Consider the following 27318-nt stretch of genomic DNA (forward strand, 5'->3'; position numbering starts at 1 on the left):
AAACTAACAGCTAAAATATACTGGAATAATTCAAATGCATCTATAATCTGATCCTTCATTTCTCTCCATAACCATTTAATCCAAAGAGAAGAGCACAAGGCTCTTATTAATAACAAAATCGCAAAATGACAACATGTAAAATAAGACTTTCTTTAATAAAAGAAATCATGAGAGCAAATACTGATTAAAACGAAAAAAAAAAAAAAAATTTTTCATTTTACAATGGTGAAACTTTCTTTAACACACTCCTAATTATTCTGTACTAAACCATAAAATAGTTTGCTAAAATCAAAAACAGTGAAAACTTCCAGCGTTTATGTATTTTTTAAATAGCAGCGTAGGAGCTGATCCTGCCAGCGGGGAACAGCGCAGTGGGTGGAGTTTCTCCCTCCAGGTAAAATCGCGCTTACATTCGCGTGAATCTGAAATAAATGAATTTAGTGTCAGTTTTTGCAGGAATGTCGTGATACAGGAAGCAGAGAGAGCGCAGCTATAAAAGGCAAACTAATAAAGAATAGGAAAACGGATACCAACACCCTGACCAGCAACAGCTTAAAAGAAAGAATACAACTAACTAACTAATAATAACTATACACCTCAGGGTTAAACTCCATAAAATCCTTGGATAAGCATTTAAGTAACTCGCTATGGAATGGTCCCACTTCACATAGAGACTCACCCCTTTCCCCCCTCCTATTAAGAGGAGGTGGGAGCAAGATCACCCCATCTATAAATATATAAATTAATCTCCTGTTTATTCCAGCACTGAAAGGGTTGATACCAATTAATCTCCTGTTTATTCCAGCACTAAAATCATCTTGTCACTGCAGCTCCACCTCCTGTGAAGTTTTGGTTAATTTTGTTCAATCAGACGGCTCTCATAGAGAAAGACTGAAATAGTGCTATGAGAGGCATTCAGTCCAGCGATGAGCTAGACTTCACAGCGAGAGAGACCGTAAACCTTTCAGACAACCAGGTGTTACCCTGAGGATTTACAAAAGTGACAATTTTATTAAGCCAGAGAGGACATGCAGTGGCCCCCTAAAGCATGTCTACAAGTTAAAGCACTTTGTACCTCAATAGGTTTCTCTCCCAAGTAATATACTAACTGCGCTCGCTGGAGTAAAGACCCCCTGTTATATACTAACTGCACTCGGTAGCGTAAAGACCCCCTGTTATATACTAACTGCCCTCACTGGCGTAAAGACCCCTTGTAATATACTAATCCTAGTTACCTGTTCATTCACAGGACTGTACTTTTAATCCTAGTAACCTGTACATTCATTCACAGGACTGTGCATCTAATCCTTGTAACCCGTTTATTCATAGGACTGTACATTTAATCCGAGTAACTGTTTCAGCTACAAGACTGTACATCTAATCCTAGCAACCCATGTTCATCCACAAGACTGTACATCTAATCCTAGTAACCTGTTCATTCACAGGACTGTACATCTAATCCTAGTAACCTGTTCAGTCACAGGACTGTACATCTAATCCTAGTAACCTGTTCATTCACAGGACTGTACATCTAATCCTAGTAACCTGTTCACTCACAGGACTGTACATCTAATCCTAGTAACCTGTTCAGTCACAGGACTGTACATCTAATCCTAGTAACCTGTTCATTCACAGGACTGTACATCTAATCCTAGTAACCTGTTCACTCACAGGACTGTACATCTAATCCTAGTAACCTGTTCAGTCACAGGACTGTATGTCTAATCCTAGTAACCTGTTCAGTCACAGGACTGTATGTCTAATCCTAGTAACCTGTTCAGTCACAGGACTGTACATCTAATCCTAGTAACCTGTTCACTCACAGGACTGTACATCTAATCCTAGTAACCTGTTCACTCACAGGACTGTACATCTAATCCTAGTAACCTAGAAAAGTAGAACCAAAAACTCGTACCCCAAATTAAAGGAGGAGAGGTGTCCTATAGGATAAACCACTCTCTCTTCTCTATATGGAGCGAGTGTATATTTTATAGCAACCCATTCGCAGTATTTGTTGATTAACTAAAATATAACCTTTAATAAATCATTTAAAATAAGTAGTAGAAAAAAAATGTAAATCGAGTAGAAAAAATATATATATATATACACACAAAATCTAAAAAGGCTGTAGTCAACTAGCCTTTATTACTGTCAGGGCTTAAATAGCCTCAGTCTGTTTACAGCCACGGTGGTTACAACAAAAAAGTAAAAAAGTAGTGGTTATTCAGGTTTGTAAAGATTGTCGGAGTTTGACTTAAACACCATCCACATACCACAACAACTTGCCACCCTGGAGGCAAACAAACCCAAACAAATCCAGATTAGAGCCCCCTATAATTAGCTGAAAACAATACTCACTGCAGCTAGGACACAGTTTAGTAGTCTGTAAATAGCGTAACACTCAGGGGTAAGTAGTGACCAGGAAAAACCTGATCAAAACCTCCACATCCCTAGTCTATAGCGGTAAGAGTAGTTAAGCTAAGTGTCCCTGCCACCGGTTACACAGAAACAGCTCACTGCTTCAGTTGAATTGTTCCAAGATTCGCTGGAGAGTAAAGGAAACATACTATCGGTCCCTATTTTTCAACTCCCTAAAGTTACGATAATTCTTAAACAGGCGTCCCTGCGCTAGAGAAACAACTGGAGAGTATTTCAAAGAAAACTTCTATCTGTCCCTAGTTTTCAAGCTCCATCTCTAGCTAGTGTTAAACATAAAATAATCAGGCGTCCCGACGCGCGTTTCGCCAATACATTGGCTCGTCCAGGGGAGAGCTCGTCCCCTGGCTCGTCCCCTGGACGAGCCAATGTATTGGCGAAACGCGCGTCGGGACGCCTGATTATTTTATGTTTAACACTAGCTAGAGATGGAGCTTGAAAACTAGGGACAGATAGAAGTTTTCTTTGAAATACTCTCCAGTTGTTTCTCTAGCGCAGGGACGCCTGTTTAAGAATTATCGTAACTTTAGGGAGTTGAAAAATAGGGACCGATAGTATGTTTCCTTTACTCTCCAGCGAATCTTGGAACAATTGAACTGAAGCAGTGAGCTGTTTCTGTGTAACCGGTGGCAGGGACACTTAGCTTAACTACTCTTACCGCTATAGACTAGGGATGTGGAGGTTTTGATCAGGTTTTTCCTGGTCACTACTTACCCCTGAGTGTTACGCTATTTACAGACTACTAAACTGTGTCCTAGCTGCAGTGAGTATTGTTTTCAGCTAATTATAGGGGGCTCTAATCTGGATTTGTTTGGGTTTGTTTGCCTCCAGGGTGGCAAGTTGTTGTGGTATGTGGATGGTGTTTAAGTCAAACTCCGACAATCTTTACAAACCTGAATAACCACTACTTTTTTACTTTTTTGTTGTAACCACCGTGGCTGTAAACAGACTGAGGCTATTTAAGCCCTGACAGTAATAAAGGCTAGTTGACTACAGCCTTTTTAGATTTTGTGTGTATATATATATATTTTTTTTCTACTCGATTTACATTTTTTTTTCTACTACTTATTTTAAATGATTTATTAAAGGTTATATTTTAGTTAATCAACAAATACTGCGAATGGGTTGCTATAAAATATACACTCGCTCCATATAGAGAAGAGAGAGTGGTTTATCCTATAGGACACCTCTCCTCCTTTAATTTGGGGTACGAGTTTTTGGTTCTACTTTTCTAATTTATTTCTCATAGGGGTTACCCCCCAATAATCACTAGCAACCTGACACTGTCTCTCTACCTGAGTCTCTTTTTTGCATTTAATCCTAGTAACCTGTTCATTCATAGGACTGTACATTTAATACGAGTAACCTGTCCATTCCATTGGTGTGGAATTTCCTGCTGGTTATTTTATCAATGCCTATCAAAATCTTTATTCAAGATGGTGTGCAGGCTTTGCATCAAAGTAACAGATGCAGTGAGAGATCTGACAGTCATTAGGATATTTCCCCTCCCCTCTTAGATACAATCTCAAAGCACTTCAACTTTTTATTTGTTTTATTTTCTTAAATAAACCGCAGGCGGGAATTAACACACTGTCTACTTTCAGTCTTTGTTATCACATAATAGCAAGTGCCAACACATTTATTATTATTTATTTCACTCATTTTAAGGGGAGGAAGGAGAGTTCTGACAGATAAATTGACATAAAGCAGTAAATTAGCAAATTTATAGCAGCCAGTAATAAGAAGTAATAAGAGAGAAAGAAACGCTAAAACATTTCTAATATTCGCAAACTTTCTCAAGGACCCGTAACCAGCACAGGCGTTCATTGGTGCAAAGTGCGCTTAAAGCAAAGCACTAAGTGCGTTCAGCAGGCGGCTCTGAATCACAGAGGAGAAATCTTTATACGAAGCAAAATCATTTGAAAACCATTTGCAGATTGGAATAAATGTTCTTCTTTTAAAGGTTTCTCAGATGCAATGCTAAATCAGCTCGTCTGTGTCCTTACTTAACGGCAAACTGCAAGTTTTACGCTAAAAGAAAGCACTAAGAAAAATTGCAGTTTTTGCAACATATTCCGTTTTTGCTAGATTAGCCTAAAATCAGCTTCCTGTGCCTCCCAGTGTAATGAACATTTTCTTATTTATAGTTCTGCTGGGAAGCTTACAGGTTTTTCAGCTTACGGTTAGTAATGTTAATATATACATTTGGTAATAAAATAGAATATTAGTGGAAAGTTAGTGTATTACTGGAGTACAAGATTTTTGATGTTAACGATACATAGGTAATTCATTCTCATTCTACTTCCAAACCAGAGATAATCTTTAAATGTTTGGCGTCTAGAAGCTCAGTAAAAGCTTTGCATCTGAAATCCGAGGCGCAAAATCAAACCGTAAAAAGCCAGATTTTATTCTCTTGTTCAAAGCGTGTTATACTCACGAGAAATGGTTAGTTTTAACTATTTCAGTCATCCAGAAATATTGTGCTTTAAGGTCATGCTATCGCTACAAGACATTGAAGACAATTCGTTTAATGGATGGCTCCTACGGGAATCTCGGGGTTGGGTATGGGAGTTTAATGGTCTCTATACAATAAAAATCCAATCTACCGAAGGGCTTTCTTTGGTAAATACAGTCACTAATTAAGCAAACAATCACATTTACAGGAATTACTTTGTATCTGCTTATTCAGAAACACAACGCCCTCTGTGTTGTATGGTTGGAGGGTCTGAGAGGCCTAATGGGGGAAATAAGTTAATAGGTTGGTAGGGTGAACTATGGGGTAATTTACGGGAGTGGGGAATTTATTGATGGATGGTGTTCTTTTTATATTAAAAAAACATTTCAAGTACCATAATCACTCTAGCTCATTATAGTGGTTATGGTGCCATGCATGTCCAGGTGACGCCCTTCATTGCGAGTGTTCAAACTGTTTGAATTTGTACCTGGAATCCGCTGGGTGCCGCTCCCCGCCCCCAAAACGAAGGATGAAGAGACAGATGTACAGCTGCGGTGTAGGGCTTAGTCTAGTGGCTGAGAGTATCAACCAATCTCTAAGCCCTGCATTTGCAGGTCTCTGACATTTGTAATGGAGGCAGAGAACGGCGCTTGACAGACTACAGGTAAGAAATCAAACCGTTCAGGGGGGCTCTAGTGGTTATGGTGCTTGGCTAGTTTCTTTAACAGGAACATACAGGATTCCTTAGAACTAAAGAATATGATATTAAAGTCTCAACATCTGTGTGGTAATGATGATGACGAGGAGGATATTTTACACAGAGAATTGACGAGATTGTACCTTGTGGATTTCCAGCAACACCTGCATATCCGCTTCCCTTCCTTGTAAACCAAACGAGACAGTACCTGGAAGGGAAAGAAACAACGAATCAGGGAAAAACACTGGATGCACAATAAATAGATTCAAATACCAATTTATCAATCAATCACTTGGTCACGATAAACTAGACTTCTGCACAGCAAAAAATAAAAAATGGTCCATCTAAATACAATAAAAAATAATTACAATTTGTTTCATCAACATAAAATAAAATAAAAAAGTTCTTAAAAAAGTCTGTTGTATGGCAATTTGAACCAAAACATGAAGAAAACCCAGAAATTTTCATCCGTGTGAAAAAGGCATGAAAATTGTACTGCAAAATGCAATTATTATACTTTACATGTCACTGACAGGAGTATCTTCCCACCATTTGGCTCATAGTTACATAGTTGTCTAGATTCAAAAATGACTGTAAAGTTAAACCAGGAAAAAAGTATTTGATCCCCTGCTGATTTTGAACATTTGCCCACTGACAAAGAAACGATCAGTCTATAATTTTAATGGTAGATGTATTTTAACAGTGAGAGACAGAATAACGAAAAACAAAAAACAGAAAAACACATGTCAAAAAAGTTATAAATTGATTTGCATGTCAATGAGTGAAAAAAGTAATTGACCCCTTCGACTTAGTACTTGGTGGCAAAACCCTTGTTGGCAATCACAGAGGTCAGACGTTTCCTGTAGTTGGCCACCAGGTTTGCACTGCACACATCTCAGGAGGGATGTCAGAATCCACTTTACAGATTCTCTCCATGTCATTAAGGTTTCAAGGCGGACGTCTGGCAACCTTCAGCTCCCTCCACAGATTTTCTGTGGGATTAAGGTCTGGAGACTGGCTGGGCAACTCCAGGACCTTAATGTGCTTCTTCTTGAGCAACTCCTTTGCTGCCTTGTCTGTGTGTTTTGGGTCATTGTCATGCTGGAATACCCATCCACGACCCATTTTCAATCCCCTGGCTGAGGGAAGGAGGTTCTCACCCAAGATTTGACGGTACATGGCCCCATCCATCATTCCTTGGCAGAAAAACATCCCCAAAGAATAATGTTTTCACCTCCATGTTTGACGGTGGGGATGGCATCATCCCTCCTCTTCCAAACAGGGCGAGTTGAGGTCAAAGAGCTCGATTTTGGTCTCATCTGACCACAACACTTTCACCCAGTTCTCCTCTGAATCATTTAGATGTTCATTGGCAAACTTCAGACGGGCCTGTACATGTGCTTTCTTGAGCAGAGGGACCTTGCAGGTGCTGCAGGATTTCAGTCCTTCACGGAGTGTTTTACCAATTGTTTTCTTGGTGACTATGGTCTCAGCTGCCTTGAGATATTTAGCAAGATCCTCCCGTGTAGTTCTGGGCTGATTCATTACTGTTTTCATGATCATTGAAACTTCACGAGGTAAGATCTTGCATGGAGCACCAGCCCGAGGGAGACTGACAGTTATTTTGTTTTTCTTCTGTTGTCACCTTCTCCCCAAGCTGCTTGGCGATGGCCTTGTAGCCCATTCCAGCCTTGTGTAGGTCTACAATCTTGTCCCTGACATCCTTGGACAGCTCTTTGGTCTTGGCCATGGCGGAGAGTTGGGAATCTGATTGATTGATTGCTTCTGTGGACAGGTATCTTTTATACAGGTAACAAGCTGAGATTAGGAGGACTTCCTTTAAGAGAGGGCTCCTAATCTCAGCTTGTTACCTGTATAAAAGACACCTGGGAGCCAGAAATCTTGCTGATTGATAGGGGATCAAATACTTATTTCACTCATTAACATGAAAATCAATGTATACCTTTTTTGACATGCGTTTTTTTGGATAATATATTTTGTTATTCAGTCTCTTACTGTTAAAATACACCTACCATTAAAATTATAGACTGATCATTTGTTTGTCAGTGGGCAAACGTTCAAAATCAGTAGGGGATCAAATACTTTTTTCCCCTCACTGTATGGTTGATCGAAAAGAAGTAAAAAAAAGAAAGAAAACAGTTGTAGACCATTATAATTATGCCACAAAAATGATTTCTTCTTTTGTGGATTAAGAGAGATGTAACGACTTGAATAAAACATAAATTAAAGTCTCCTAAACATCAATCATCCTGGTTTTTGTTTTTGTTTTTAGATGCCACAAACAGAACTTTGTATATAAAAAAAAAAAAAAAAAAAATGGTTTGTTCATGCTCTGTTTGAGGATTTGTCCATATAGTATTTCAGAGTGAAACATTTCGGATTAGTTGCTGATTGCCCAAAATTTGGACGAATAGAAATTCATTTGAAACCGAATGTACAAAGTTTACATACTGTGACAGTCTATGGGAGGGTAGTAGAAGGGAGGGTATTAGGACCCAGAATCCTCTATAACCTGTACTCCTTCACCTGCCCTAATTAGTAACTGCAGAGGCTTTAATTAGCAGAAAGGCAGGAGATATAATCTGACCTGCTGGGAGCAGCACACTTGTAAAAATTCTAAAGTTTGGTGAAACCCATGTTTATTTTGCTGGTTTGTTAGGTTATTATCTTGGGTTAGTAAGGGACATTATTGATGTGTAGTAAGTGCTCAAGTTTGAGGTAGGATTTGGTTTGTAGATTTTTTTTTTCTGTTTTGCTGCATTTCTGACCAAACTGATTGCTGCTTGGATTTTGAGTCCCTCTTTGCATAAGAGATTGTTGTCCTCTACCTGATACCCTAGAGGACAGTGTTGCTTTACCCACGAGTCATTTATTTGGTTACACGTCCACTTCAGAGTTATGGAAAATGGATAAATTGCAATTTGGCTGAATACAAATGCCAGGGCCACACTGGCCCAACGGGATACTGGGAAATTTTCCAGTCGACTGGCATACCTACAGGGCTGGTGCAACCAAAACGCAGCAAAGGCCACACCAGCCCGAGGGGGGATGAAGGGCAATCACCGGGTGACCAGCAGGAGTGGAGCATACAGCTGTCACTGCATGTAACATGGCCGAGCGGACCGCAGTAGAGCTTCCATGTTCTCTACCCAGTCTGACATGAAATGCTCACTGAGAGCAACAAACCACTTCCTGTCAGACAGGGTAGAGGATACAGAAAGCAACTCCCCTGCGCTCCTCCCAGCCACGCTACAAGAGTGAGGTCAGCAGGAACAGGTGGGGGGGGAGGGGGAGAGACCACGAAGATCTGAGGTGGAATGGGGGAGAGACACACAGTGGGGCTGGGAAAAGGGAACAAGAGACACACAGTGGGGTTGGGGAACAAGCAGAGGCGTAACTAGAAACCACGGGGCCCCAGTGCGAAAATTGCCCTGGGGGCCCCCCATACATCTACCTCCTACCCACACATGCAGACAAAAGATACACATACATACAGATGCAAACAGAGACCCATATATACAGACACACATACACTCCTATACACACACTCAGACATATACGCTCAGACACACATATTCAGACAAATACACTTACAGACACACAAACATACACATTCAGACACACAAACATACACATTCAGACACACAAACATACACATTCAGACACACAAACATACACAAATTCATATAAAATGTATATAAAAAAAAGAGACACACGGAGGGGCTGGGAAAGGAGAACAAGAGATACACAGAGTGGTTGGGGAAGGAGAGAAAGAGAAAAAGGGGCTAAGAGACACGCAAAGGAGATGGAGAAGGTTAAAAAGAGACACTCAAAGGGGAAGGGGAACAAGAGACACAATAAAATATTCAAAGTCAGTTCCGTTGCCAAACTTCTCTTAATACGTCAACGTGAAACACTGATTATATGCAAATGCAGTCTGCTTAAAATAAATCCGCTCTTTTGTTTATTTTGAAGCCCTGAGTGTCATTCACGTTGGAGTAGTAGTTTTTAATTTGAAGTTGTCTTTTCCACCTCTATATTTGCACACTATTCTAGCGACAGACATTATTGGGCTGGCATAGATTTTCTTTCCAGGGCTACTTTGATTATCCAATCCGGCCCTGACGAATGCACAAGTCTTATTTTTTATAAATAGTAACAAAATATTTCAATGTAATTGTTAATGTACTAATCTATTAAAAAAAAAAAAAAATCATGTGGCTGAACCGCATTCTGTCATATGAGCTTGTAATGTTACGCTGCACGCGGTGTTTAGCTGGTTAGAAACATAATGTTCCAAATATTACTGAACAATTTAAGAAGAAAATAAAAAAAGACCACAGTGCTCTGCATCCTTATTGAATCCCAGATCGGAAGTGAGCGGATAACTCACCAAACACGCAAGCAAATCCGACACGATTAACATGTAAAATACACTATTCCAGCTTCTGGTGGACAGAACCGATGCAAGGGTTGGCCCCAGTGCAGCTCCTGCGGACACAGGAAATGAAAAAAAAAAAGACTTTTTAAATTCCAAATTAAATTAAGGGAAAAGCTCAAGTGAACAAGCAGGTATTTAAATATGAAGAAAAAAAAAAAAAACACTAACTCCAATCACTGTCCTAGTGAAATAATTAAACTGCACATGTACATTCTATCACGGACATCACATCACTTTCATCACCAAATAGGAAGGTTTTAGAACGATACATAAATATGCAGAATAAAACGTCATCAGATGAGATCAGCCTCACACTAAGCCACATTTACTAAAACGAACGTTAAATTGCAGATACCGTGAATCAGCAGGTTTTACAAACACATGGGACAGTACAATAACGGATAAATGGAAAATTAGTCCCACATTAGACAGGATTAAACAGACCTATTGATCCAGAGCCATCAATAATAGCAGTGACTGTTGAAAGAGCTTTGGCGTTTCCATGGAGAGATTTATGGGTTCCCTAGGAGATAAACATTACTGAACATTAACCTCAAAATAAAATAAATAACAGCAAAGCACCCCAAATTCATCACGAACCAGGTCGCCCCAACAATATTCCAATATTTCAGGGTGACTGCATTGAACACCCGAGAATGGCAATGGAGTCATAAAAAAGGTTAATTTACCAATTCACAAAAACCCATACAATACAAATTCACTGGATTTCACACAATTTTGCAACAATCTACATTTTTTTAAATATTTTTTTCAGGAATTGATGGAGAATATTTACAAAAAGCACATTTGATGAACTCTCGATCGGTCTCTCCACCTTCACACCACTTATAGCACTTTAATAAGATTTATGATTTTCTTTTTAGGAGTAAATTATTGTGCAAGAACCATTTTATTTGTCTCTTGTTTCATGGCGTCAGAAGTCAGAGAACATATTCTCACACTTTGGTTTTAATTCCAGCAATGCTAAAGATATTTCACCTGCCATTTTGCACTATTTTTTTTAATTTTTTTTTTACTTGCGAAGGAATAAATCTCTAGTTCTCCTGACAATAACACCATAACCACAATCTGATTCCAGGGCCAGGATTTCTATACAATAAAAGATTTATCATCTTACCAAATCGGCAGAGACAGCGGTAGAAATTAGTGAATACGGCCCATTCACCAACATCCCACAAATCAGCAACATGACTAACGGAAAGAAAACATTCAGAATAAATGGAAACTTAACATAAACATAAAGGAATAATTCAAAATTATATTTATAAAAGAAAAAAAAAAAAAGGCAAGGGGATCGTGCTTACCGATGGTGACTGTAACATCCGTCTTTCCAAATTCATTGTAAATAAAAAGCTGAAAAGAAAAAAAACGTTGTCTGTACTGTGAATAGAAATAATAATAATAATAATAATAATAACCACCTCCTAGGGGGGGTCCATTTAAAAAAAAAAAAAAAAAAAAAAAAAAAAAAAGGAGCCAATAGCGACTATAGGATGGGGGTTACGAAGCCAACAGGGAAATAACTGTATGATAGCCTGGGTCTCCAGTCATGGAATCTGCTCAACGCATGGGGTGAGGGGTCTCTCCTAATCTGTAAGTTTAATCATTTAATTTTCCAAAGGATACTAGGTTAATAAGCGGGTTAGAAGAATTGGATAAAATGATGTCACTGAGCTGCATCATGGGGGTATGTGGATTCGGCCCAATGTCAGACATGTCCGGGTGCGTCATTAAAACTGCTCTGTTACCAAAAGTAAGCTTTCTATAATCTGATTTTATCCACTAGCTAATTTTTTCCTGAGCAGTCTATGTTTCATAAAACACATAACTAAATTAGGGACGAGTTTTCCTTATTTATAGCAGTCACGTTGACAAATCTCGGGGCTTAAAGCAAGTTTATTATTCAGTTGTCAAATTTACCCAAAATCTATCAGTAAAATCAATCCGAGAAGCCAAACAGTTGGCATCATGGGCAGAGGAGATCAAAATGGTGGCACCCAGTTCAAGGAAGAAGAGATAGTATAAAGTGACAAGGGGGGAGTACAATAAGGAAAGGAATACTGAAAGAATTAAAAATAAAAAAATACACAACAAGCTTTAAGTGGTCCCCCTAAAGATCTGCAGATATGTATTATATTACAGTAACAATAAGACATATTGTTTAGGAGAACAAAGATTATTTTACAACACTGTTATATTCTACTACTGAAGACGTATATACCTAGCAAATGTTTACCATGTCTCCAGAAAGGTTTGCCGCCTTTATTTAAACTGTAATAAAACAGTACTTGGATCATATGGAAGCCTCCCTATAAGAATCCTCTTTCTCACCAAACGTTGTTACATCTAAACATTACATCTACCTTATTCCAGACAAACGTCTCTCTCTGCAAAGACCCGATATAACCCCGAGTGTAAGCCTGCTGTCACACCCTAACCAAGCCTTCGTTTATAGTAAAGAAACAGTCTCCTTACGGTCTGAATAATGAGTAGAACAATTTAACTCCCTACTCCGCCATAACATCTCTGTATCACAGTATATTTTACCCAATCTCGCTCAACATCCAGCTCCCTTGTGCCTATACAAGGACCATTTATCTTTTACTTACCATGGGCGCCGTCAGAACCAAGATAATTGCACACGTCATGGCACTCGCCCCTGTGAGATCAGATATGGCTCCAGCCAAAATGCCACCTGAAAAGGTGTTTACATAGAAATTATACAAACCCCAGGGTCAAGAGGTACATTTATTAAAAGGGATTAAAAAAAATTCCTCTGATGCAATTTGAGATTTATCCCAATGGTTGAAATTTGCAAATGATTAACCGGTGGGACTGAAATAAAATGTGTAAAATCCTAATCTGTGGTATTCATTTTGCTCACATACCAACACAAATACTTCGGAGTATTGTTTAATTGTTAGTAAGTTTTTTCTAATCTATTTCGGGGCGAGAAGTGGAATTTTCCAAGTGTCCATTGGTCCCAATATTGTGACTTGTCTTCTGCAAGGTTAGGAAACTTCAGTGTTTAAGGTAAGGTCATTGAGGGACATTTTTCCCACTAATTTGGAAATGGTAAAAGTGATCACTACATCGTTATTGGCTAATTAGAACTACTTACAAATTGATAAATTAAATGAGATTGTGATTTACTTCTGTATCAGCAGCAGCAGCAGCAAAAAAAAAATTACTAACCTACAATCCCACCAGCGTCAAATAATGTGGACATATCCCCAGCTTTTTCAGGGTCAAAGTCAGCTAGAAAGGAGAAAAAAACAAAAAAAAAAAACTAAACCCATGTGAACATACAGCTCTATCTATATATCTTAATCACAGGAGTATGAACCAGGAATAAAACATTGGTTATAAAGGAAATGAGGATATTAAAAAAAAAAAAAAAAAAAAGTGAGAAAACAAACATTAAACGTGATCAATTTGGCCATATTTTGAAACTTTGTTACTGTATCAGTTGACTACAGAATAAAAAGGAGAATATATATATTGTTATATACACACACTTCTGTTTGTTATTCTGCATATCATATATATATATATATACACATACATACATATACACACACACACACATATATATAATTATTTATGCTGAGCTCATACAGCTTGGCTCTTTCCTCTGCAAAAGTTAATTACTTCAATACCCTCATTACCACACTCTCCCGCGAACCCAAACGACTATTTCACACATTTAACTCTCTTCTTCGCCCGGTTGTTCCTCCTCCACCTACTAACTTGACTGCCTCAGACTTTGCAACTCACTTCACTGACAAGATCTCTGCAATCAGAGAAGAGATCTCTCATCTTTCTCCTCCCCCTTGCAATACTTCCCCTAACTTCACTCCCTCTGCTGTTCTATGTTCATTCGCACCCACTACATTGGAAGAGGTTTCTGCTCTGCTCCAGTCCTCCCGCCCCACCACCTGCTCTTCTTCTCTTTCTCCACCTCTCACTAAAATTCTCAATCTCTCTCTCTCCTCTAGTATATTTCCATCGCCCTTCAAACATGCAACTGTAACCCCAATCTTGACCCTAACTCCCCATCCAACTATCGTCCTATCTCGCTACTGCCTTTTGCATCCAAGATCCTTGAAAGAATTGTGTATGCAAGATTGACAGACTTCCTCGAATCAAACTCTCTGCTAGACCCGCTTCAGTCTGGTTTCCGCGCTAAGCACTCTGTGGAAACGGCACTGACCAAAGTATCCATTGATCTACTCGCTGCAAAATCTCGTGGTCACAACTCTATCCTAATTCTCCTTGACCTGTCTGCGGCTTTTGACACTGTTGATCATCAACAGCTTCTTCTCATCCTCAGCAATATCGGTCTACAAGATATTGCTCTCCTGGTGCTCCTCCTACCTCTCCCAGTGCTCTTTCAGTGTTTCTTTCTCTGGCTCTGCTTCTTCTCCCCAACTCCTCTCAATTGGTGTCCCCCAAGGTTCAGTCCTTGGTCCCCTACTGTTCTCCATCTATACTGCCTCCATTGGTAAACTCATTAGCTCCTTTGGCTTCCAATATCATTTCTATGCAGATGACACGCAAATCTACCTGTCCTCTTCTGATCTCTCCCCATCCCTCTTGACTAGTGTCTCTGACTGCCTCTCTGCTGTTTCTAACTGGATGGCTGCCCACTTCCTTAAACTAAACTTGACCAAAACTGAAATTCTGGTCTTTCCTCCCTCAAGTGTTGTTACTCCGGTGTCTCCCTCCCTCCAAGTCAATAGTGCTACCATCAGCTCCACCACGCAGGCTCGCTGCCTAGGTGTTCTCTTTGACTCCGACCTCTCCTTCAAGCCTCATGTTCACTCTATCACCAAATCCTGTCATTTCCATCTCAAAAACATTGCGCGCATCCGCCCCTACTTAACGCCATATGCGACTAAGGTGTTGGTCCATTCCACTGTCCTTTCTCGCCTTGACTACTGTAATCCGCTTCTCAGTGGTCTTAAGTGCTCCCAACTTGCGCCGTTACAGTTCATAATGAATGCGGCGGCGAGGCTCCTCTTCCTGTCCGCCCGCACCTCCCATGCCTCAACCTTCTGTCAGTCCCTACATTGGCTTCCTATAAAATATAGAGCTCAATTTAAAATTCTGGTTCTTGCTTTCAAATCTCTACATAATGCTGCTCCCACCTATCTATCCTCCCTTATACACAAGTATGTCCCGTCTAGGCCCTTACGATCTGCTGAAGACTTACGTCTATCTTCTGTCCGTACTCCCACCTCTGATGCTCGCCTTCAAGACTTCTGGAGGGCTGCACCGTTCCTGTGGAACTCGCTTCCCTCCTCCGTTAGATGCTCACCCAGTCTCCACTCCTTCAAAAAATCGTTAAAAACCCCACTTCTTCATAAAAGCGTATCAATTAAACTCTTAATAGCTCCCAACTGATTCCTCTTCTGCAACTGTCACTAGTCTAATACTATCCTTACCTTTTGTGTCATTTTACCCCATTCCCTCTAGCATGTAAGCTCATTGAGCAGGGCCCTCAACCCCTCTGTTCCTGTGTGTCCAACTTGTCTGGTTACAACTACATGTCTGTTCGTCCACCCATTGTAAAGCGCTGCGGAATTTGACGGCGCTCTATAAATGATATAATAATAATGGGGGTGGAGCCAAGCAATCAAGCAGCCCAGACGTGTACAGCACGAGCTCCCACGTCTGGGGACAAAGAACGGGGCATAACACCCAGAAATACACACCCACAAACCGCAGACCAAGACACCGGGAACCGGGAGAGGCTACTGAACCGATCGTACAAACCCACCACTGAGACACAATGCCTGCCATCCCAGAACCTTGGAGTCGGAGGGGAGACCGGAGTCACAGCGCCATGACTTATGACACCAGAACAGAGGGCCCCCACACCGCACCAGCACAGCCGCCACGGTGGCCGCAGGTGGGAATCGGGTGATCCCGGGACTGCTCCTGCACCCTGAGATTCACTCAGATAGATGCATACCCACAGGCCGGAGAGACACTCTTCATAAACTATGATTTATTTAAATATTTTGATTTGCCCGTCTTTTCGCACTGCCCACACTACCACCGGCACCAGGGTGCCCTACAAAACCTCTACGCCCATGGATACAATGATTAATCTATTTCGATATTCTGTCGTTCACACTCACCTTAATCCTACACAAAAGCATAACCTAGCATGTAAACTATCTATAAGTTACTTCATCGAGAGCAATACTCAGTACTGTGTTTAGCTAATGATGATCGATACACATTGACGAGCAATCCGACTACATACATAATATTTACTAACCGATTATAATCAGTTGAGAAATACAAATGGCAACATACGAATGGCTTGCTTGTGTTAACACGTAAAATGCAGCTATGTTTAAGGGTGTAAAGCCTTGGGGGTTAACTGTACTAGCCATCTAGTGGGGCCAGACTTCTCAGCTACCTACCGAATATATTTAACACAAAACTCTCATGTCTGCTATATCCTACGATTGAACCATCAGTCTGGTTTTCCATGCAGACTTATATGTCCCAGCATTCATTATACTGCAATAGTGTACAGCTAAGCAACCTTAACTCATCCACATGCTACACTGCATGGCAGTAAATATTCATCAATGTTAAGCCTGTTATACTGTTTGTATTTAAAAAAAAAAAAATGTGCACGCACTCATGCCACTGCTCAATCTATATGAAGATATATGTACGCTGTTGTGGCGTTTGAAATGTCATGTACCTACCTGCACAACAAAAATAAAGAATTAAAAAAAATATATAATAATAATAATAATTATATATATATATATATATATATATATATATATATATCAGTGTTCAAGTAGAGATTGTAGCATATTAGTCCAGTGATGTAGATGTAAAAACAGTTACAAATTTGCATCTTGTAATACCTTTTTTATTGGGCTAACAGAATTTTTTAATGACAAGCTTTCGGAAGAACTTCCCTTTCTCAAGTCTAAAGCATTTCTGAGCAAGACGACACATAGAATTCAAAGTTGAGTTGTGATACAGGGGTTAAAGTGACATAAGTACAGATAAAAAAAAAACTGGTTTGTTAGCAAATAGACCATCTGCAAAAATGGTGTCTATGTTCTATTAAACCTGTGTATTATCTGTACTCATGTCGCTTTAACCCCTGTATCACAACTCAACTTTGAACTCTGTGTCTGTCTTGCTCAGAAATGCTTTAGACTTGAGAAAGGGAGGTTTCTCGTCACTGTACTCCATTATAGACATTGCTTCTTACAGAGAGCATCGCTCACTACATTACACAGAGCCCTCGTCACCGTACTCCATTATAGACATAGCTTCTTACAGAGAGCATCGCTCGCTACATTACACAGAGCCCTCGTCACTATACTCCATTATAGACATAGCTTCTTACAGACAGCATCGCTCACTACATTACACGGAGCCCTCGTCACTATACTCCATTATAGACATAGCTTCTTACAGAGAGCATCACTCGCTACATTACACAGAGCCCTCGTCACTATACTCCATTATAGACATAGCTTCTTACAGACAGCATTGCTCACTACATTACACGGAGCCCTCGTCACTATACTCCATTATAGACATAGCTTCTTACAGAGAGCATCGCTCGCTACATTACACAGAGCCCTCGTCACTATACTCCATTATAGACATAGCTTCTTACAGACAGCATCGCTCACTACATTACACGGAGCCCTCGTCACTATACTCCATTATAGACATAGCTTCTTACAGAGAGCATCACTCGCTACATTACACAGAGCCCTCGTCACCGTACTCCATTATAGACATAGCTTCTTACAGAGAGCATCGCTCGCTACATTACACAGAGCCCTCGTCACTATACTCCATTATAGACATAGCTTCTTACAGACAGCATCGCTCACTACATTACACGGAGCCCTCGTCACTATACTCCATTATAGACATAGCTTCTTACAGAGAGCATCACTCGCTACATTACACAGAGCCCTCGTCACCGTACTCCATTATAGACATAGCTTCTTACAGAGAGCATCGCTTGCTACATTACACAGAGCCCTCGTCACTATACTCCATTATAGACATAGCTTCTTACAGACAGCATCGCTCACTACATTACACGGAGCCCTCGTCACCGTACTCCATTATAGACATAGCTTATTACAGAGAGCATCGCTCGCTACATTACATGGAGCCCTCGTCACCGTACTCCATTATAGACATAGCTTCTTACAGCGAGCATCGCTCCCTACATTACATGGAGCCCTTGTCACATCTCACACTTGTGTTCTGATCAGGACAGTGTGATAATAAAATATGGATTTTTCCCACTAGTGATACCACTAAGTTTTTTTATTATCAACTTAAAAGGAAAGATGACATGTTAGTGTGATTATTCTCGATATGCTGAGATGGGAAGGTTAATTGTGGATTTTGTGATTACATTTCAGGTTAAAGGTGATAGACAGGAAATCCAATAACCTTGCATCGTGTGTGTGTGTGTGGGAGCTTGGAATGGTGCGCAAGAAAATAACAACCTCCCCAAAATGAAGTCATTTTAAAAGTATAAAGTGGTTTGTTCTGCTCATGTGCAAAACACATTTTTTCAGTATGAGATTTATCACGGCACTGGTGGCCTCTACACAATGTGTGCCACGAACACACGGATTGAGGGCTGTAACAAGCTGAATGATATCCATAAACTGGGATTCTGTCTGACCATTAAATAAAACTGATAGATCATTTTTTTCTACAAGTAGGGTTCTCTCTCTCCCGGAAGGATTCCTTTAAAAAAAATCACCAAAAAGAATATCGCAACTCAGTTTCATTTCAAAAGATCAATTTTTATCAATAATGCCCAATATAGCAGCGATAAGACAACCTGGGCGGAGAGGGGATTGAGTTCAACGCAGTCAGTTGGACGTTTACAAATCTTATCTTTATCTTTTATGATTAAGTGGTTATTTGAACGTTTACAAATCTTATCTTTTACGATTAAATTGTTATTTAGTGAGCAATTTGTAAACGCATTCACACCAAGTACCATTCAAACAACCAGCCAAAAAATGCAAAAATAGCTCATTATCTTATCGGAGGTCTGAGACCTTTACAAACAATTCATGAAAAACAAACAAAACAAAACAAAAAAACCACACCTCCACCTGTATACCTGAGACCCGTAAAATCACGGGATGCACAGAATATCAAGTACACGTACTTAAGGACGAAGGTCCCAAATATACGGTAAAATAGGCAAGTGAATTCAAATTATATATATATAATTTTTTTTTTATTGGTCTAAATATAAAGTAACCATGATTTAAGCAATAAAATTCAGAGACACTAAAGTTTATTGATTCTATAATAAGAGGAGGCAGCTCTTTATCAAGGGAAAATATCTGCCTTTGGTCTCATTTTACTTCTCGATTCGCGTTTTTTTCCTTTCCCTAAAGTAGCAGCTCGTACTAGTATGAGTACCACCACCACTGTAAGTCTATCCCACGACTCGTAGTACCACCACCACCACCACCGTAAGTCTATCCCACGGCCCGTAGTACCACCACCGAAAGTCTATCCCACGGCTCGCAGTACCACCACTGAAAGTCTATCCCACGGCTCCTAGTACCACCACCACCGTAAGTCTATCCCACGGCCCGTAGTACCACCACCGTAAGTCTATCCCACGGCCCGTAGTACCACCACCGTAAGTCTATCCCACGGCCCGTAGTACCACCACCGTAAGTCTATCCCACGGCCCGTAGTACCACCACCACCGTAAGTCTATCCCACGGCTCGTAGTACCACCACCACTGAAAGTTTATCCCACGGCTCATAGTACCACCACTGAAAGTATACAATTATCAAAAAGGAAAATAAAGAATTTACACATTATGGAAATAAAATTCCACACTGCTGACGAACGATCACACAAGGCAAAGTACAAAATAAGTAGAAATCGAGGCTCCTGGAATTCCCCAAATAGCTGTAACTAATGTTTCCTCTAACAGAGAGCGCCTTACCAACGTTGGCAATGTAGAGAGGCAGCCAATACAGGAAGGTGTAACTGACCAACTTGGCAAACAGCAGACAGAGCGAAAACTCGACCACACCCTGAAAGAAGCAGATCGTGCCCGTTATGGAAAGCGAAACAGAATGATAATTCAATGCAGCTTTACAAAGAATATTTCATTTATAACCAGTCTCACGCACAGGGATTCGCAGAGCCCCCAGAAAGCTGATGGCTTGTGGGTGTTCCCCAATGGGGTGATTCTCAGGATCATCAACATTGTCTAAAGGCTCGTTCTTAAAAATAGCCTCCGTGCTGGTACTAGTCACTTGGATATCGCCCACGTCATCCGTGCTGCTCTCCTCCTACAATTAAGAGATAGATTTTTAAGATTAAATATTGTTCTTTGTTTTCCTGCTGGGAGGCACATTTCTCTGTGAAGGTAAATGAAGGTCTCGAATACTGACACTGCTCTCCGGAGGGGTACAGCCAACGTCTTCTGGGTCTGGAAAGAAGATAGTGATGGGTTTAATCACCGTAATTACAGGATTTTATAGTTAAGGAATGGGGGTGGGTTTCACATTTTACACAGAAGATGTTTAAACCAAAGCCACTTGGAAGGCCATCTCTCTGTCTCCTATAAGAAAGGATAGCGGTGAACGGAAGTGATGTGCAATACCATTCAGGAACCATTCTCCAATGGATAACATGTCTCAGAGCCGGGTGTCAGGTGGCACAAGAAACATGGAGGCACAGTGCCGGGGGCGTCAGGAGGCACAGAAACATATACCAGTTTGATAATGTCAATGGTTCCCATTTGCAAATCTCTAAATCACAAGTTTCATTTTATTATATAAAAAAGAAAAAGAAAAATAAATAATCGACGTTACACTCACATTCTATGAGGAAGAAGAAACAGATGACACCCATGGCACCAATTATTATTCCTGGCACGATGAAGGACAAACCCCAGGACGTAGAGACAAAAGCTCCAGCAATCAGTGATCCCAAAATATTCCCGAGAGCAGTGTGTGAATTCCAGATTCCCATAATAAATCCTCTCCTGTAACCACGGAAATAAAAAACAAACAAAAAAAATGCTAAATGGTAAACATTCCAAAACCGTTCTAAACCCAAAGTATATTGCAATACCACGTGCTCTACAACTGTATTCTGTTTACAACGCTCAGAGATAAATTATTTAAATTTTTTCCTGTATCACTAGAGTTTCCATAAACCTGCATATGCAGAGTGATTACAGTGATATCTATATTTTTTTTATACAAGATGGGAATGTGACGAAAGTAATCTCGTCACGGGTTCTTGGAGGGGCCTGCTGGCCAGCCTCTTGCCTCGGGACTATGGGCCTTGCAATATACCTTGCCCAATGCACTTGAAAAGGCTCTGTTCATGAGAGTTATGTACTTTTGTACTCCAGACAGAGAGACCGACCATTAGCCCCGATTCCCTGGAACTGTTTAGGGCATAAGACCATGTGCACGGTCAGTCAAAAATAAGACTTCCCCTGAAATGATCTGGATGATTTTTGGTCACCCAGATCAGGGCTATCCAGGGATGTAACATTTGTGGTGTTTTATGTATTTTGGGGTGTTTTAAAAAAGTATGTTTTTCCTGTGCTTGGAGATAATTGGATTAGAATTAGTACAGTTACTGATCCAATTATCTCCCATGCCTAGGGGAGGGATTGTGTGCCGTGTGTGGGAGTGTCGTTCCTTGTAACCTTATTGTTATTGGTCTGTGAAGTTGCAAATCTGCCTACCATCAGGTCCATGTGGGCGTACCCCTTGCATGGGGATTGTCATATAGGCCAAGTGTGACTTCCATTAAACTGAGATTCGTTTACCCCTTCATGAAGTCTTGGCTCATGTTTGGAGAACTACATTCACTCTGGGGTTTGCTATATCACAATACTCCCCCTGAGTATAATCACTAGCTCTTATAAGAGCTGTTCCTGCTATGCTCTCTTGACTAGGAGAGGTCTACCCACTGGATCCTGGTCTTGGGTTCAGGGTGGGTGGAGGACATGAGAACCCAACCAAGCTGCGGCAGTTCATGGGGTCTACGGTGGTTATGGTGTTCCAGTACAGTGCTTATGGTGCTTGCAAGTACTAGGAAGCAGCGACTGACGGAGGTACCCGGTCGGCTTCCGTCACAGGGAAAATGCAGGTTTTCTCATGAAAGACTTTCCAGCTGAGGGGCTACATGGAATGATGGCTTCAGTTACTCCTGGACTTATTGGAGAACAACAAACAGGGCTGGCGTGCGCTTAGAACGGCTCCTAGGGGGCACGGTGATGAGACATTTTAGGGACTCTTAACGGGGTAGGATTTAAGAGTGAAAATGCCCCATTTTGGAACCCATGAATTGGGTAGTTAGGAGATTATTACATATTACTGATATCTTGTAGTTTTTAAAAATACTACACATTAATTATACCCAAATAATGTCCCAAAAAAATTATATAACAAAAACAAAGGCTCCTATATCTGTGTATTGAAACATCTATGAAACATAGACAACGGGATAAATCATGTCAAATCACAAACAAACTCACAGGTTAATGAATTACATCACTTTGTATCTTTTCCTGTTGGGGCCTGCAGGGGCCCCTAAAGATCTCATTGAGAACCGGTGTGTTCACTTACTTTCCTTTGCCAAACCAGTTTCCCATACAAGCCACCACAGTCGGCCATCCAGTAGTCTGGACCAATCCACTCAATATCTGTAGGGGAGCACACGGCAGACAGTTAGTCAAGACTAAAACAAGATTCATTGGTTAACAGCTGCAAAAAATGTGCAACATTCACACATCTATGTGTCAGGATCAAATACGTGAAATGATCTCATATTACTTATTTTCACAATAATGAGACCAGCATATGCAAACATATGAAACAATTATTTAAAAAAATTACATGGATTTATTTGACAAAATATATTCCATCTTTTGCACATCAAGCAGTGCATCACAACTGGGGAGAGTGAGAGGGAGAGGAAATTATACATAGATATACGATGGCAACCGCAGGAATCAAAATGTGTAGTGGACAGAAAGTGTTTCTTTGTTTGTTTATTTTTTTCCCAATGAATTCTCAATAAAATGGATTTAGATGAGAATATAAATATGGCATTTTAATGGTAATTTGGTTTCAGTTGAAGTTCCTGTGATAAACCTATTGTGCTGTAAATTAGTCTCATTGAGAAAAAAGGTTGACGGATGCACAGGCACGTCCCATGGTGGATCATATCACATAACCATAATGGCAGGTCCTGTCAGGGCACGGTATTTCACATTTACTACTTTAATTTACACTATCCCAGGTTTGGGCATCTTGGTCATTTCAGGACTCTGAGACGGAACACTGAAAGTCTGCGAAGAGAATTAAACAGTGTGAAGCTACCGTAACTACCGTGATGTAGTATTCTCCAAATAATCACCAAGTAGCCAAAAAAGTGACCGGGCCGCTCATCACAGAATGATGTCAGACTGAACATAACACACCAACCCAAAAATACACAGAGAGATGGATATTACCTGAAATAGTATAAAATACCAGAGAGCGTGGATATTCCAGTAATAGCCCAGGCCGAGCAAAGACGAGAAGATTCCGCAGAGAACCATTCCTCCGGAGAGATAATATCGCAGGGGCAGGCGCTCCCCAATCATACCGCTAGAAATAAAACAAATATACGCGTTAATAAGACAGAGTAGCGGTTATTTAACATTGTGATGGAGATATGCTTGTAAACATTATTAAATGAGTAAAATGATATCTCTGAGCCCTATTCCATGTCTGATGGCGTCATTATGTCAAGCGTTTACTTACTATATTGTGTAAATGTATTAGGCAGCAAAGGATTCAATTTGAATTCCTCTAGAACTGCAGTAATTAACATTCTGACCGTCTTGTGTCTCCAGAGAATATCAAAATACTCTTAAACTATGATTATTGTATTATTTATATAGCGCCATCACATTCCATAGCGCTGTACAATGAGATACCAAAACGTCAAAATGCACAAAGTTTACGATATTGTGATAATCAATCATGTATTTGGCCTGGGCACATCATGCCAGAGTGGTCTGACTATGCTTCACTACCTCAACCTGGTAACAAACACATCTAAATAAGAATTCCACATCCTTATTGTTCTTACTTTAAAAAAACAAAAAACCTACAATCTGAAATATATAATTAGAAGAAATGATAATCTATAATTTCCTCAATTAAACAAGCCAAGTGGAGAAACTCTGCCGTTCTAGGTGAGGTGAGGTAAATACGGAATTCGCCAGCAGTTTGAAGGCAGCTCGTACTAGCGTATAGTTCTCATGCTCCCAGAGGTGCCTATTGTTCATATAATCAGGGTCCCTATTCTATAAACATTAATGCCATTAAGCAGACTCAACTTTGCTGGATTAAAAAAAAAAAAAAAAAAAAAAGTTAATTACCGCTTCAAAATAAGCAAAATAATTATAGTGTGAATACAAAATGCCTAAATATCATCAGTGAAAACTGACTGCTTGACATTTGGGAGTCACAAAGAAAGTCTTATTTATTAATACCCAGGAAGAACATGCAATCCATTTGATATTAAAAACAATATAGATTTTTAATCTTTCAAGATTCTTTTCTTTCAGGAGGATTGGAGGAAGGCAGATGTGGTTCCTATATTCAAAAAGGGTTCAAAATCCTTGCCTGGAAATTATAGACCTGTGAGCTTAACTTCTGTGGCTGGAAAAGTATTTGAAAGGTTGAGGAATAATATTCAAGAATTCCTCGAGAAGAACAGGGTTATCAGCAAATAATCAGCACGGTTTTATGAAGCACAGGTCATGTCAAACTAACTTGATTGCATTCTACGAAGAAGTAAGTAGAAATATAGATCAGGGTGTTGCAGTGAATGTGAGCTACTTGTATTTTGCCAAGGCGTTTGATACAGTTCCACACAATAGATTAGTGTTCAAACTCAAGGAAATCGGTCTAGATGAAAAGGCTTGTTCTAGAACATTGGCTTACAAATAGAGTCCAAAGAGTTGTCATTAATGGTAAATTTTCAAGCTGGACAGAGGTGGCAAGTGGTGTCCCTCAGGGGTCTGTTCTGGGACCTTTTCTATTCAACATGTTTATAAATGATCTTGAAAAAAGCATTGAAAGTCACGTTTCAGGGGGGCGGGGCCGGACCGCCATGCCGAGCGGACGCACAGAGGAATAGCTCCCGACAAGCTACCCAGCCCTTAAAAACCGGCAAAATTCTTACCCAGCAACTGGCAGCTGTGCCACAGCACAAGAGGCGACCCTGGTACCGGGGAGAGGCTTGCCGTGAGGTTTTAGTCCCTCGGTGGGGCGATCCCTGTCAGTCAAGATGGAGACCGCTCGGGCAGTGAGCGGGGTGGACGGCCGCTGCCCAGCTATCCTGCCCACCAGAGGTACAGCAGAACCGAGAAGATAGGTGGGTCCGGCCCTATTCCCCACCCCCCTCCTCCTCCTCTGGGCCGGCGGGGGTGATCCCGGTCCCCACCCTGTGACCCACCGGAGTGCCATGAACTTGTCGGGGGTCCACTTCCAAAATGGCGGAGACCGCGTGGCAGGCGACTCTGCCGGACGCATCCCCCTCTCCTGATACTACACAGGCGGACAGCAGACCCTGAACGGGCAGGAACCGGCAAATAAGTACCAAGCAGGCCCGGACTGGCCATCGGGCACACCGGGCAAATGCCCGGTGGGCCGCGGTGGCCGTGGGGCCGAGGCCGGCAGGGGAAGTCCCAGGATCTCCCCTGCCGGTCTATGCAGGGCCGGCACTATCTGAGCGCCGGCCCCGCTGTTTTCAATGAAGAGATCAAAGATCTCCCTCACCGGCCCACTTGGACAGACCTGCGGCTGGGGAGGGAGGGAGAGGACCCGGCGGAGCTCTATCTTGCAGCTCTGCCGGGTTCCTCTCGCGAGATCCGGCGCGTTGCCATGGCAACGACCGGATCTCGCGAGAGTGAGAGTTCACTCACCCACTGGACCACCAGGGAAGATACCAGCGTGCCGGTCCCCTCTCCCACTCACCAGCGTGCCGGTACCCCCCCCCCCCACCTCCCAGGCTAAAGGTAAGAAGGGGGGGGGGGGGGAACATAATGCTACACTCAATCCCTTCTAACATTCACGCACAATCACACACAGCACTCTCACTCCCATCACACACAGCACTCTCACTCCCATCACTCTCATTCCCATCACACACAGCACTCTCACTCTCATCACACACAGCACTTTCACACACAGCACTCTCACACGTCATCCACAGCACTATCACACATTACCCTCAGCACTCACACACATCATCCACAGCACTATCACACTCAGGACTCACACACATCACACTCAGCACTATCACAAAACACATCATACACAGCACTATCACAAAACACATCATACACAGCACTCTCACACAGCACCCTCACACACATCATACACACATACTGCACCCCTCACATACACACAGAACCTCCCCAACACACTGCACCACACACACACACAATACTTATACCAAACACATATAATATATATATATATATATATATATATATATATATACACACACACACACACTACATTCCTGACATACACACTCTGGATCCCCTATACACACACTAGATTCCTTGAAAGCAAACACATACTACACCCCTAAACACACACTCTCTACAAACACTACATCGCATATATACACACACACACTATAGCCTGTATGCACACACTTGCTACATCCCCTATACACACATTCTCTACAGCCCCTAGCCACATATGCATTACATTACACCACAAACACAACACGACTAAAACCGACCTTACTATACAATACCACACCACAATCAGCTCACTCTATACACACACACACACACAATCCCACAAGCAGGCTCCAAACACAGCACAATACTCTTTCCTGGCATTTTTGTCTCCTGGTATCCATTTATAGAGACACCAGAGACAAGTTGCAAGGAAACACAGTGCAAGCATGTTATTAAATTTGCTTGCACTGTGCAGAACAAATACAGGGCTTTTTTCTAATGCTAGAGATCTTTAGAAGAGCTCTGCGCATGGTCTGCCCTGGCCTGCACTTTGTGAAGGGGGCGTGTTTGTCGTTAGTGACGACAAAACACACCCTCTCTGCCCCGCCCCTTCTTAGTGGGCCGCTCTGATAAAAAAATGCCCGGGCCGAATTTTTATCCCAGTCCGGCCCTGGTACCA

General features: G+C 41.2%; 1 protein-coding gene across 1 annotated transcript in view; it reads right to left on the minus strand.

Annotated features, from left to right (window-relative positions):
* Positions 1 to 230: 230 nt before the first annotated feature.
* LOC134577992 (glucose-6-phosphate exchanger SLC37A2-like) overlaps positions 231 to 27318 on the minus strand; it is a 37067-nt gene continuing 9979 nt past the window's right edge. The window contains exons 5-19 of the mRNA XM_063436952.1: positions 23622 to 23757; positions 22732 to 22808; positions 20962 to 21128; positions 20533 to 20570; positions 20269 to 20430; positions 20079 to 20169; positions 13267 to 13329; positions 12681 to 12766; positions 11376 to 11424; positions 11189 to 11262; positions 10495 to 10573; positions 10003 to 10100; positions 5732 to 5796; positions 4874 to 4938; positions 231 to 422 (exon numbers count right to left, since the gene is read on the minus strand). Coding sequence (XP_063293022.1) covers positions 4902 to 4938; positions 5732 to 5796; positions 10003 to 10100; positions 10495 to 10573; positions 11189 to 11262; positions 11376 to 11424; positions 12681 to 12766; positions 13267 to 13329; positions 20079 to 20169; positions 20269 to 20430; positions 20533 to 20570; positions 20962 to 21128; positions 22732 to 22808; positions 23622 to 23757 — 1222 coding nt within the window. The 3' untranslated portion in view covers positions 231 to 422; positions 4874 to 4901. The remainder of the gene's footprint in view (positions 423 to 4873; positions 4939 to 5731; positions 5797 to 10002; positions 10101 to 10494; positions 10574 to 11188; positions 11263 to 11375; positions 11425 to 12680; positions 12767 to 13266; positions 13330 to 20078; positions 20170 to 20268; positions 20431 to 20532; positions 20571 to 20961; positions 21129 to 22731; positions 22809 to 23621; positions 23758 to 27318) is intronic.

Source organism: Pelobates fuscus, chromosome 11 (genome assembly GCF_036172605.1).
Source record: "Pelobates fuscus isolate aPelFus1 chromosome 11, aPelFus1.pri, whole genome shotgun sequence".
In the NCBI taxonomy this organism is placed as follows: domain Eukaryota; kingdom Metazoa; phylum Chordata; class Amphibia; order Anura; family Pelobatidae; genus Pelobates; species Pelobates fuscus.